The sequence below is a fragment of the Vombatus ursinus genome, unplaced genomic scaffold (genome assembly GCF_900497805.2).
Source record: "Vombatus ursinus unplaced genomic scaffold, bare-nosed wombat genome assembly UNPS02010980.1, whole genome shotgun sequence".
NCBI classification, from domain to species: Eukaryota; Metazoa; Chordata; class Mammalia; order Diprotodontia; family Vombatidae; genus Vombatus; species Vombatus ursinus.
In genome coordinates this window covers 8274290-8286733 of record NW_020950758.1, presented here as the reverse complement: position 1 = coordinate 8286733, position 12444 = coordinate 8274290, and the positions used below count along the sequence as shown (strand labels likewise).

General features: G+C 45.1%; 1 protein-coding gene across 4 annotated transcripts in view; it reads left to right on the top strand.

The window, feature by feature from the left end:
* Positions 1 to 12444, top strand: part of PUM2 (pumilio RNA binding family member 2) — a 67142-nt gene that overhangs the window by 31240 nt on the left and 23458 nt on the right. For 2 of the 4 annotated variants that reach the window (XM_027855650.1, XM_027855649.1), the window contains exon 12: positions 960 to 1199. The exons of the other annotated variants lie outside the window; for them this stretch is intronic. In XM_027855650.1, the coding sequence (XP_027711451.1) occupies positions 960 to 1199 (240 nt within the window). The remainder of the gene's footprint in view (positions 1 to 959; positions 1200 to 12444) is intronic. 4 annotated transcript variants of the gene reach the window in all.

The following is a 12444-nucleotide window of genomic DNA, read 5'->3' as shown; positions in this document are numbered from 1 at the left end:
GCAGTCTCCTCAGGACCATAGTCCTAGTTGAGAAGGGCTAGATCTGGGAGCTAACTGGGGAAGAGGCCAGGGGATCAGGCCAAGCTTGCAGTGCTAGCAGCTCCTGACTGCCACACCGGGCACGAATGCTCAGCGTGGCAGCATCATGGGACAATTGAATCCTGCCCACTTTGTCCAGATTTCTTGGGCGTAAGGAGCAGCGAGAGAGAGGGCGCTGATGTGCAGTGTGGGAAAGGAGAGCTGTGATGGGGGGAGAGCTGTGAAGTAGCCTGGGACCCTGGTGGCAGGAGAGAGAATGAGCAGCAGGCGTAGCCCTGAGAAGGGCGCTCGCTTGGCCTAGTGGTGTCCTGAGGAAAAGGCTTGGGCCCGGGAGGTGGCCATTAGCTGGGGGAAGGCCCTGATGATCCACTTACAGAGGACTGTGGCGTGAGGAATTGCCACGCACATTTCAGAAGCCTCTGATATTCGGGCCAATACGGATTTCCCATCAGGTGGCAAGAGTTTGAAGTCTGAGCTAGAAGCCAAAGCACATGGGACTGCCAGAGACCATTTTTGATTTTTTTTTTCTCTCTGATTACTACAACTTTTTTGCTTTGTGACTGGAAAAGATTGAAATAGGAGCTCTAAGGACTGGTTTCCTGAGATTATGAAACTCCCCAAATTGAACCCTTTGACATGAAGTAAGCTACAAAAAGCCCTGAGCTCCAATGGGCCAGGTTTCAGTCCTGAGTGAAGCCATCAGAAGTGTAACATGGGCCCTGCTCCTTCTTGGGGTGCCTTGGCACCCTGCTGAATTTCCTTAGGGAATCCACACAGGTTGTAGAGTGACCGTTTTCTCCCTAATGATGTTTACCCAATGCTTATTGTGACCCCTCCTGGCATTACTCAGGAGGAGCTGGGGATAGGGTTTGTCCAGTTACCGCTGTATGTAATTAGGGTTTTTTTTATTTCTTCTTCAGTTGGCAGTTCTGCAAGTAGTAGTGCTCCAAGGAGAGATTCTCTGTCTACTAGCTCTGAATTGTACAAAAGATCTAGTAGCAGCCTAGCTCCTCCCGTAGGGCCGCCATTTTACAATAGTCTGGGATTTTCCTCCTCTCCAAGCCCAATAGGCATGCCTCTGCCAAGCCAAACGCCAGGACATTGTCTTACGCCACCGCCATCACTCTCATCACATGGATCTTCATCCAGTTTGCATTTAGGTAAAAAAACAACAACCCTTTTTATTTGTGTGTATACATGTGTGTGTATGTTTGTGTGGCTGTTAATAATGTGTGTAAACAATTTCATGTGGGATAGGAGATTCAGAATTGCTTTTACTTCTAGAAATTTCCATAACCTTTTGAAAATTGTTCACTTTTCTGTCTCAGCATTGAAATAAGAGTCTGATGTACAGACAGGTTTAAGACCTTTTTATATCTTATGTTCTTTTGATGAAATGCAAAGGTGTGTGGGTTTTTTTTAATCTCTACTTTTGGGGTGTGTGTGTGTGTGTGTGTGTGTGTGTGTGTGTGTGTGTGTGTGTGTGTGTGTTTTCAGATCCCTTACAGAACCAAATGCTTTCTAGGTTGTAGTGGAATGAGAATTTCACTCTCCAAGGTTTGTGTGTGAGAAAGCAAAAACTTAGCCCAGGTTTGCCAAGGGGACTCACGTTTCCTTGCCATATGGCATCTCTGTGCCTACCTGCCTGCCAGAGTCAAGAGATTGAGGGTAGCTGGGAACAAGAAATAGAAGTGGGCTGCTGCCCCAGAGTTAGACTTGGTTCTATTTCATTGGTTTGAGGCCTTGGAACAGAATGTTTTAGATATGTGTCATGCCCCATTTCTCTAAAATAAAACAGGATGCACACCAAGTGGTGGGTTTTTTTTTTTTGAGCCTAGACTTTTATTTTGCATATGTAAAAGGTTTGTGATTATTCGATCTGGGTACAGAGTAGCACGTAAAATTATAAGTGGGCGCTGGATGGACTTGTCCACATCAGTGATAATCTGAGTGAATTTTACCAAATAATTTACTGTGGATGGTGTTCTTGTAGAGACTGATGGTCTCTCTTAAAATGATTAACGCCAGACAGACCAGGCACCTCCAGTGATGGGAAATTTTACTAGTTTTACTTGGAAATATAAGTCTTCGCCCTGTCTCTGATTTTCTTTGCCATGTGGGTTGAACACACGCCATGCTGATGGATGCAGCCGCTCCTTCGAAGCCTGCCTCACTTGCAGTTTTTCTGGGGTTGCGTGTTAGGATTGCCTTTGCCTCCCTCTGCTCTTCTCAGACTAAAGCTGATAAAATTTCCGGGTGAGCGCTGTTTTTAAAAAATGCTTAGTGTACTCTGAACAGTCTTTTATCAGGGTTCTGTCAGAGCCTTCTCTATACAGAAGTCTTTGGGTGAGCACCTGCCTCCCTGCTCCTCTCTTGCACCGTGATTGGGGCTGGCAGCAACACCCCTCAGAGAGGAACTGCAGAAGAACCACGTGGTCCTGGGCTCGGGCTGCCGTGGGGTCCATCTCTGTGGCAAGGCTCCATGGTGGACCGGTCACATGTGAGCACATTGCCTCCTTGCCCTCCTCTCCCTCAACATGTGCTGCTCAGCATGTCTTCTCTTTCTGTTTGTCCCTTTTCTGTGAGCTTTGCGGAGGAGTGAGGTGGGGAGCTCCGGCAAGCAGGACCTGGCGCCCCGCTGGACTCCTGTGTTGGGTGGGAGGGCTCTGTTCTGCGGAGGGGAGGTTCCCCTGGCTGTGCCTCTCGAGTGGCTGAGGTGGCGGTTGTGGATTTCACTCCAGGACGGATGCTGTGGGGTTGGGTTTGATATTAGGCAAGTGCCTACTATGAGACAGTGAGGGTGGAGTCAGCCAGCAAAAGGAACCGTTAACGGGGCTGGCCAGCTCGCCAAGGCTGCAGCTTGCCCTGCCCTGGAAGGCCAATGATTGCTCTCTGAGCTTGGACAGGGAGGGTCAGTTGAGGAATCCTCTGCAGGGACCCTGGTCCTAGCTCCCTCAGCAAAGTTGGAGCGCTGGAGCGAACGTGCAGCTGGCCAGAAGTTTGAGGAAATGGGCACTTCAGCAAGCTTCCTCAAGCCAATAGCCAGCTGGCTCTGTTGAGAAGGTTTCTTGAGTTGCCTAGAGGGGGTAAATAAAATATTTCTAGGTTTCAGTGATAAGAATGAAGAAAAGGTGCCTTGGGCATAGCTCCTTTCAAAAGTAATTGTTCTGGGGGCAGCTCGGTGGCTTGGTGGATACAGCACTGGCCCTGGAGTCAGGAGGACCTGAGTTCAAATCCGGTCTCAGACACATAACACTCACTAACTGTGTGACTCTGGGCAAGTCTCTTAACCCCAATTGCCTCACCCCACCCCCAAAAAAAAGAAAGAAAGAAAAGTACTCTGAGAAATTCAAATCGGCTGTTCTGCTGCAGTTAGCGAGGCATCTATTAAGCACCTCCTCTGTGCCGGGCCCTGTGCTAGGTGTTGGAGCTACAAAAACCAAAATGAAGGTGGTTTCTGCCTTCGAGGGTCAGTCACGAGGTGGAGGAAAGGGCAGGCGAGCATGTCGCCACACCTGATACCTTCCTGCGGCTGGGATCTCAGTTCAGGTTTTCCTGGTGCTCTGACTTCCTCGACTCTGGGAGGTGCCTAAAGGAATCTGTGTCTGAGTGAGAGGGATGGAAGCATTATGAGGAATAGAAAGTCCATTAGAGATTATAAAAAACTGTAAAAATAGACTCTATGAAGAGTCTCAAGCTTAGTCTTTTAACGTGTTCTCTTAATTTTCCTTGACTTCTTCAGCATGTAAGCAGAAATGAGCAGATGCTGTGTGATTATTATAAAGTGTTTAGAGTATGAATTCCTTTCAAGGAAGTTAATATAAAAATTGAATGCTAGATTATCCCATTGATTGTGATTGAATTTCTCCCTTAGAAGGTCAAAGAAAAAACCTAGGCTTTCGCCATTGAGCAGGCGCTCTTGAGATCTGCCAAAGGGCACGCGTTTCCTTGATGATCATGATCTTGAGTCTGTCCGAAGGGGAGTTTCTCTGATATTAAGGACTGGTGACTTTCAGATGGAGGGATGCTTTTAATAAATATTTGATTTGCCTTTGTCAGCCCTGTTCTCTTCTTAGATACTTGGAAGTTTTGAAGAGGCAGAATATTGAAGGTCTCCTAATCCACTGCTCTTTTGTTTGCATGGGCAGCTTCTGCTAGGAAGATAGGGAGAAGAGGAGGAGAAGGAGAGCTCTGAGGTGAACCATTACTTACTCTCAGCCCCACTTTGCACACACTCTGGCTGGGCTGTGTGAGGTCTTCAGACACCCCTGAGGTTTAGGGCTGGGTTGGCTAACTGGGAAGGTGGTAGAAAGGGGGAAATTAGCCAAGCTGGAAGACGGGAATTCTTGCTCCTAACTTTAAGGTGTGGCCCGTCTCGCGAGAGGAACAGAATAAAGGAAAAGGGTGAAGGCCTTCCCAATGAGAAGGGGGGATCTGTCGATGGGGATCTGATTAGAGCTGAAGTCTGGGAATGCTGGTGCCACATCCCTCTGGTCCTCTCTGGGAGATGTTGGAATGGTAGGACAAAACAATGGGACAGGAACTTGCCACTCAGCGGCTTGTAGGTTCATTGATTGACACGTTGTGATAGTACCACAATACCATACAGACCCCAGTGGGGCACCCGGGCTGAGCTTGGGAGGCCCCCTGGGGTCAGATGAAATCAGCAAGGACTTACCAAGTGCCTGCTATGTGCTAGGCAAAGAAAAAGTGACGAGTAAATGGATTCGTGGAAAGCTGTTATAAAATTATCTTTGTTGAGGTAGACCTGCTGTGGGTTGTACCCCAACTCAACTGTCTTACCGTATGAAAATAAGGTTAACAGGACGTAACAGATTTGGCTAATGGGGAATTAAAACACAAGATCCATAGGGACATAACAAGAGAAACAAGCATTTATTGGGTACCTACTATGTGCAGAGGATACAAACTACAAAAGGAAACAGTCTCTTCCCTTAAGGTGTTGAGTGAGTCAAACTCCCCAGCCCCTGAGGAACTTTATCTCAAAGCACCGAGAAGTCCAGAATCTCAGAATACGAAGGAGCTGCCTCAGTGCTGTCCCCTGGGCCCTTCTGGCATCTCTACATAAGGTCCCGTAGACCTTATATTTGAAAATATACTCTCTCTTGATCCTTACACAGTTGACTGATGGATTTTTTTGACTTTGACTTTAAAGGGCAGTTAGAATTTATGCTATTGTTCATTTTATGGATCATTTCTTAACCCAATTCCAGAGAGCGTCTTTGGCAGAACTTTCCTGTCATCTGCCATCTCTCCAGGCCTGAGCAGTGCCCGTTTGGAGCATGAGCTGAAAGACCCGTGAAGGGCCTCCTCTGCTCTGGCAGGTTTGTGCTCAATATAGACATTTTTGCTTTATAAATAATTTTTCTGAAACAGATTTTGTCCATGTAGTGAAGGGTCAGTAGGTCTGTTTGTATCAGAAGCTTGGATTAATGGCATCAGGGGTCTGTTTATCAGATATTCTGGTTTTGCCTCATTGTGTGATGGATTTCATTTGAGATCTAAAAAGATTTCCAGGTGGAAATTGGGACAGACGGAATCAACTGTGAAAAAGCCTCACACCTGGGTTTGCCTCTCACGCTCATCACTCTCACCACCACCCCCTCCCCCACCTCTTTCTCTTACTTTCTTCCATTTCTTAACCCTCTCTAGCACCTGGTTCCTCACTGTTGGAACTGACTCCCTGTGGTCCTGTTCAGCACAGCTGATTCTTCCCCAACCCCCATGCCACGACTGCTTTGCACCGTGGTTGGGAAGAGTCAGGACACTCATTTCTCTGCACTGTCCCTTTTAGACTTCCTTTACCTCCTTCACTCAGCACCCTTTCACCCTGTATGTATACACATACACATGTCTTTTCAGCATCCGGTGTCCCTGACTCTGACTGTCGTACCCCAGCCCCGTCCTGTTGTCTTCTCTCTCTGCTCCTCTTCCCAAGCTGAGGGTGCGGCTAGGAAAAGTCTCACAGCTGTGCTGACTGTGTGCATTGTAAAGTTGGCTTATCCAGGCACACTTGGGCTTTCACCGTGACAAAGGAGTCCTTTCACTTCTCCAGAATTCATTCTGTCCATCACTCTCCAAAGTAGCTTCTAGAACCCTTTTCTTCACACCTTTTCTGCCCTCTTCTCTCTCAGCTGAACTTCTGTCATTTGGTGTGCGCTCCCTTGTCTCCCATTCTTTTCCTGTCAAAACCCTGTCCCACATCCTTTCAAGGAAAAAAAAAAAGCAACCCTCCATCAAAGCCTACTGTCTTCTCAAACTCTCAACTTGTATCTCCTGTTCCTTTCCCAGCCAGACTCCTGGAAAAGGCTGTTTGCACATTCTGCCTCATTCCTCTCCCCTCACTTACTCTTGAGCCCTTGGTAATCAGGCTTCTGACTTCATCAATTGAAAATGTTTTCTCCAAAGGTACTGATTATCTCCCTCCGCCATCTTCCCATTGTGACAAGCTCACAGCCTCACCATTGCCCTGGACTCCTCTCTTTTTCTCCTGCACAAACCCAGTCAGTTACCGTCTCTATCTCCAGAACATCCTCCTAGTTTGACCTGCTACGCCTTGCTTCTAGTCAGGCCCACCTGTCTCCTCCTTCCCCCCAGTCTTTCCCCCACAGTGCTGCTAGATCTGATGATGTGGTTCCCCTTCGTGGTGACCTCGTTACTTCTAGAGTCAAATACAAGTTCTTCTCTTAGTCAGCTTAGTCCCAAACCTCTCTTTCAGCCCTCGTTGGACATTAACATACCTCCTCCACCCAGCACTCCAGCCAGAGTGCTTTCTTTTCCTCTCTCCTTGCCATGAGCTCCCTCCTTAACTTTGGGTCAGTGAATCCTTCTTTTCCTTTAACATGGAGTTTAAGCACCATCTTTGGCATGAAACTTTTTCATACCCACCCCCTTCCCCACCACCAAATGCTGTTGCCCTCCCTTCCAGATTGCTTTGTGTGCTTTTTATTCGTTCACTATATATGTCTACATTTTAAAGAGGCCATTCTTTGCTTCATTTCTTACCTAGCCTTAATCACTGAATGTGGGTTGCCTCAGCCAAAGGGAGACCTGGGAAAGCCCTTACTGTCAAAAGGCCAAGGTCTCCCACTGCACCCAAGGCCATCTCCAGTCGTCCTGATCCGTTCCTTGCCACTGGGCCCAGAGAAAGTGAGACTGGTAACTTGGTACAGCCTTCCCCCCGTTTGAATCCATTTCACCTGCAAATCATGGCATCACCTTCCTGATGCATGGGCTTCTTTGAGAACAGAGGACAGCAGTGACAACCTGTACTTTCAGAATGGTGTTGATGAGCTGGGAGGGCTGCAGGGGTGGGGCCAGAGGAGGCTCAGCTTGGGAAGGCTTGGCTGGGTCCAGTATCATGGGTCTGAATAGAAGAGGGGCACAGAGGCCACATGGGAAGCTCTGAGTGGCAGGCAGGCTGTCCAGCAGAGGCTGTGGGAGCCAACCCACACGCACCCATCTCTGCTTTCTGGGAAGCGCTAGGGGCCTCCTCTTTCCTTAAGCCCTTCCTCCCTCTTGCCTCTTACATGATACCCCTGTCTTCTCCCTCCCTGACTGTCAGCCTGGCCTGGATTTCTCTCTCTCCTTCTGTGTGTGCTGTGTCATCCCCCACTTCATGCTCATGCTGTCTTCCCCTTGTACAGACTGAGTTGTCTTCATCTTGTCATCTTCCCACCACCGTCCAGCCTGGTTTTCCCATTGTTTGGGCATCTTTGCTAATTTGCTGGATGTGCAGGGAAATCTCAGGATTGTTTGAATTTGGAGCTTTCTTCTTTTTAGTGATTAGATGTATTCTTTTACGTGGTGGTTAGTAGTTCGTAGCCCTTCTTTTGGAAACCATATGCTCAACCATGTAGAGTGATTCTTTTGTTTATCAGAGATTTGATGCATAGATTTTTTTCCCCTCCCAAATGGACAGGTTTCCTTATTCTAGTTGCATTGGTTTTGGTCACGCACAAACTTCTGACATTCATTGAGGGGGGAGGGGAGGAGGGCGAATCTTTGAAACGCCTATCTCTGCCAAGAATCTCCTCTCCACTGTATCTGGACAGCTTAGAACAAGAACCATTCTCCAGTGGCTAGATATGGCCTGATGTACAGTCAAAGGGCAGGGGCCATTTGCAAATGAAGAATCCTTTTTTTGGGCAAGAATTGATGGGGAAACTGGAAATTGATGGGAAAGTATCTTGGTAGAAATCAGTTTGGGATCTTATAACTACTCTCAATTCAAAACGGATGCATGTCCTGAATTGGAAAGGTCGCATCACTTGTGAAAAAAAACTGGAAGAGAACCAGACTAGCCATCTGTTATGACCCAGAAGCCTTAGAGTGGATCGTTAGAAATAGAGATAATTTTGGCTACCTGCATGTCAGAGTTTCTATATTTGGCATAACCAAAATCAGTAGCAGAGAAAGAAACCTTTGCATCAAGTGTCAGTGACAAGAGAGTGATACCCAGATCTTCAGCACCAAGTGCCACCTCCTGTTACATAAGGGGCCAAAATGACATGAAATTTTAAAAACGATAATTGGTAACTCTTAACAGTCTCATGAAAATGTGCCCCACGTCACACCAATGAAAACAATACTGAGTTTTCAGTTCCCGTTTAGAAATTGGTCCATATTGTGTAAAGACCATCCCCTGATGATGCATTGCTGGGGCTATTTTGAATTTCAGTTTGTTATCATGCAGTGACGTTATTAACTCCTTCCCACACCTTTTGAACCAGTGAATGGATATTTGGTATCTGTAACAGATCAGAGGTTCAGGCTGTACCACTGAGCTCGGAGGGAACTGGGAACCGTGTGGGCGCCATGGCTTAGAAAGTCATGTGACCTCATCGTGCCATGGGAGGGGTCACGTACAGTGATGGAGAGGCGGGTGATGCACACCTCCTGGCAGGCCGCTTGGCAGCTGCCATCTCTGTTGGTTAGTTTTTTGATCACAAGAGCAAATGTGCCAAGATGACTGATGTAAAGAAGAGGGTCTAGACAAACCATTAAAAATGTGAAGATGACCTTTGGTTTAGCTTCTTGGCCAGTTTGTAGTGTGATTGATGGAAAGAAATTACCTATTGGTTTCAGTCAAGTAAGCCTTGGGGAGTGGCAGTGATGTTTATATCTTCGATTATTTGACTTCTTTATCTTTGAGATCCTTTCATTCTCCCTGAGTTCCCGTTTTCTGTTAAGATGTGTTAGTTGTTTTGTTACTTATGGAGAAATGTGCTCTTTTTTATATCATTTTACATGCTTTGGTTAAAATATGGGTCGTTTTTGTATTTTAAGCCTCTTACGAAACTTTTGGAAAGCGTTTTAGTGTCAGTTATATTTATTTAGTTACGTTAACAGACTCTTAACAGGAGCCTGGCACTCCTGGTGCTTTCTATCAGGCCACACATTTTTACTGGCTGGCAACATTTTTTAAAATCAAAGGTTGTAACGTCTTAAAGCCTATAAAATACAGAGCATCAGCTTCCTGCAGCTGTAGGGCTACACCTTTTTCACCTTCCTGAGAGTGAAATGCTGGTTTTGGCTTACCTGGCTTTATTAGCTGTTAGATTGGAAAACAAGAATTCATTCTGGCTTACACGTAGGACATTGTAATCTTAGTATGAATGATCTGTAATTTTCAAAAAACATGAGGTGTTCCTGTAACTTCCTTTGATAACCTATTCCATTGTGAAAGAACCAAATTTGTGAGGAGTTTTCCCTTGATAGCAGACAACTCCCATTTATGAATTTGGAATCTTCAGAAGTCATCTCTTTTTTTTTTCTTTTTTTTTATTAATAAATTTATTTATTTTTAGTTTTCAGCATTTACTTCCACAAGATTTAAGTTCCAAATTTTCACCCCATCTGGCCTCTCCCCCACCCCGAGATGGCATGCATTCTGAATACTCCTTCCCCTAGTCTGCCTTCCCTTCTATCTCTTCCCCCCTTCTCTTAGCCCCTTCCCCTTCTATTTTCCTGTAGGGCAGGATAGATTTCTGTACCCCATTTCTGTATTTCTTATTTCCTACTTGCATGTGAAAATATTTTTTTAAAACATGTGTTTTTAAAACTTGGGGTTCCAAATTTTCTCCCTTCCTCCCTCCGCACCCACCCTCATTGAAAAGGCAAGCAACTCAATATAGGTCATACATGTGCAGTTATGCAAAACACTTCCATAGTAGACATGCTGTGAAAAACGAACTATTTTCCTTAATCCTACACCCCCCCCCCATTCTATTTTTTCTTTTGACCCTGTCCCTCCTCGGAAGTATTTGCTTCTGATTACCCTCTTTCCCAATCTGCCCTCCTCTCTATCATCCCTCTACTCTCTTGTCCCCTCCCCCCCCCATTTTGCTGTAGGGTAAGACAGATTTCCATACCCAATTGAGTGTGTATGTTATTCCCTCCTTAAGTCAAACCCTATGAGAATAAGATTCACTCATTCCCTCTCACCTTCCCCTGTTTCCCTTCCACTGTAAGAGCCTTTTCTTTTCTGTTTTTTTTTGTGAGATAATTTACCCTGTTCTACCTCTTCCTTTCTCCTTCTCCTAGCATAATCCTCTCTCACCCCTTAATTTTATTCTCCAGATATGACCCCTTCATCTTCAACTCACCCTGTGCCCTCCATCTATCTATCTATCTTTCTATCTATCTATCTATCCATCTATCTATCTATATATCTATCTATCTATCTATCTATCTATCTATCTATCAATATACATACATAAAATTTTTTTCCCTCCAACTACCCTAATACTGACAAAGGACTCATGAGTTACAAATATCATCTTTCCATGCAGGAATGTAAACAGTTCAACCTTAATAAGTCTCTTATGATTTTCTCTTTCCTGTTTACTTCTTTATGTTCCACTTGAGTCTTGTATCTGAAAGTCAAATTTTCTGTTCAGCTCTGGTCTTTTCATCAAGAATGCTTGAAAGTCCTCTGTTTCACTGAATGACCATTTTTTCCCCTGAAGGATTATACTCAGTTTTGCTGGGTAGGTGATTCTTGGTTGTAATCCTATCTCCTTTGCTCTCTGGAATATTATGTTCCATGCCCTGCAGTCCCTTAATGTAGAAGCTGCTAAATCTTGTGTTATCCTGATTGTGTTTCCACAATACTTGAATTCTTTGTTTCTGGCTGCTTATAATATTTTCTCCTTGACCTGGGAACTCTGGAATTTGGTTGCAGTATTCCTAGGAGTTTTCCTTTGGGGATCTCTTTCAGGAGGTGATTGGTGGATTCTTTAAATTTCTATTTTGCCCTCTGGTTCTAAAATATCAGAGCAGTTTTCCTTGATCATTTCTTTTCTTTTTTTTTTTTTTAAAGTGAGGCAGTTGGAGTTAAGTGGCTTGTTTAAGGTCACACAGCTAGTACGTGTCAAGTGTTTGGTCTGAGGCCGGATTTGAACTCAGGCCCTCCTGATTTCAGGGCTGGTGCTCTGTCCACTGCGCCACCTAGCTGCCCCTTTCCTTGATCATTTCTTGAAAGATGATGTCTAGGCTCTTTTTTTGATCATGGCTTTCAGATAGTCCAATAATTTTTAAATTCTCTCTCCTGGATCTATTTTCCAGGTCAGTTGTTTTTCCAATGAGATATTTCACATTGTTTTCTAATTTTTTCATGCTTCTGGATTTGTTTTACAGTGTCTTGATTTCTCAAAAAGTTACTAGCTTCCAATTGCTCTATTCTAATTTTTAAGGAAGTATTTTCTTCGGTAATCTTTTGGACTTCATTTTCCATTTAGCCAGTTTTGCTTTTTAGGGCATTCTTCTCTTCATTGGCTTTTTGGCTCTCTTTTGCCATTTGGGTTAGGCTGTTTTAAGATGTTATTTTCTTCAGTATTTTTTTGGGTCTCCTTTAGCAAGCTGTTGACTTGTGTTTCATAATTTTCTTGCATCACTCTCATTTCCCTTCCCAGTTTTTCCTCCACTTCTCTTACTTGCTTCTCAAAATCCCTTTTGAGCTCTTCCAAGGCCTGGGACTGATTAATATTTTTCTTGGAGGCTTTGGATGTAGGAGCTTTGGCTTTGTTGTCTTCTTCTGGTTGTATGTTTTGATCTTCTTTGTCACCAGAGTAAGATAATATAGTCTCACTCTTTTTGTGCTGCTTGCTCATGATCCCCACCAGTTACTTGAGTTTTAAACTCTTTGTTAAGGTAAGAGTCTGCTTCCAATGTGGAGAATGTACTATCCCAAGCTTTGGGGGTTTATACAGCCATTTTCAGAGATACTTCTAGGGACCTGTAAATTTTCAGTTCTTCAAGATGCTATGATAAGGGGCAAGGTGCTTCCTCTCCACCGCTACAACAAGCTCCACCACGCCAGCGCTCTTCCTCGTCCCAGGACTGCCCTAGGAACTGTGACTCAGATCCAAGCACAGGCAAAGC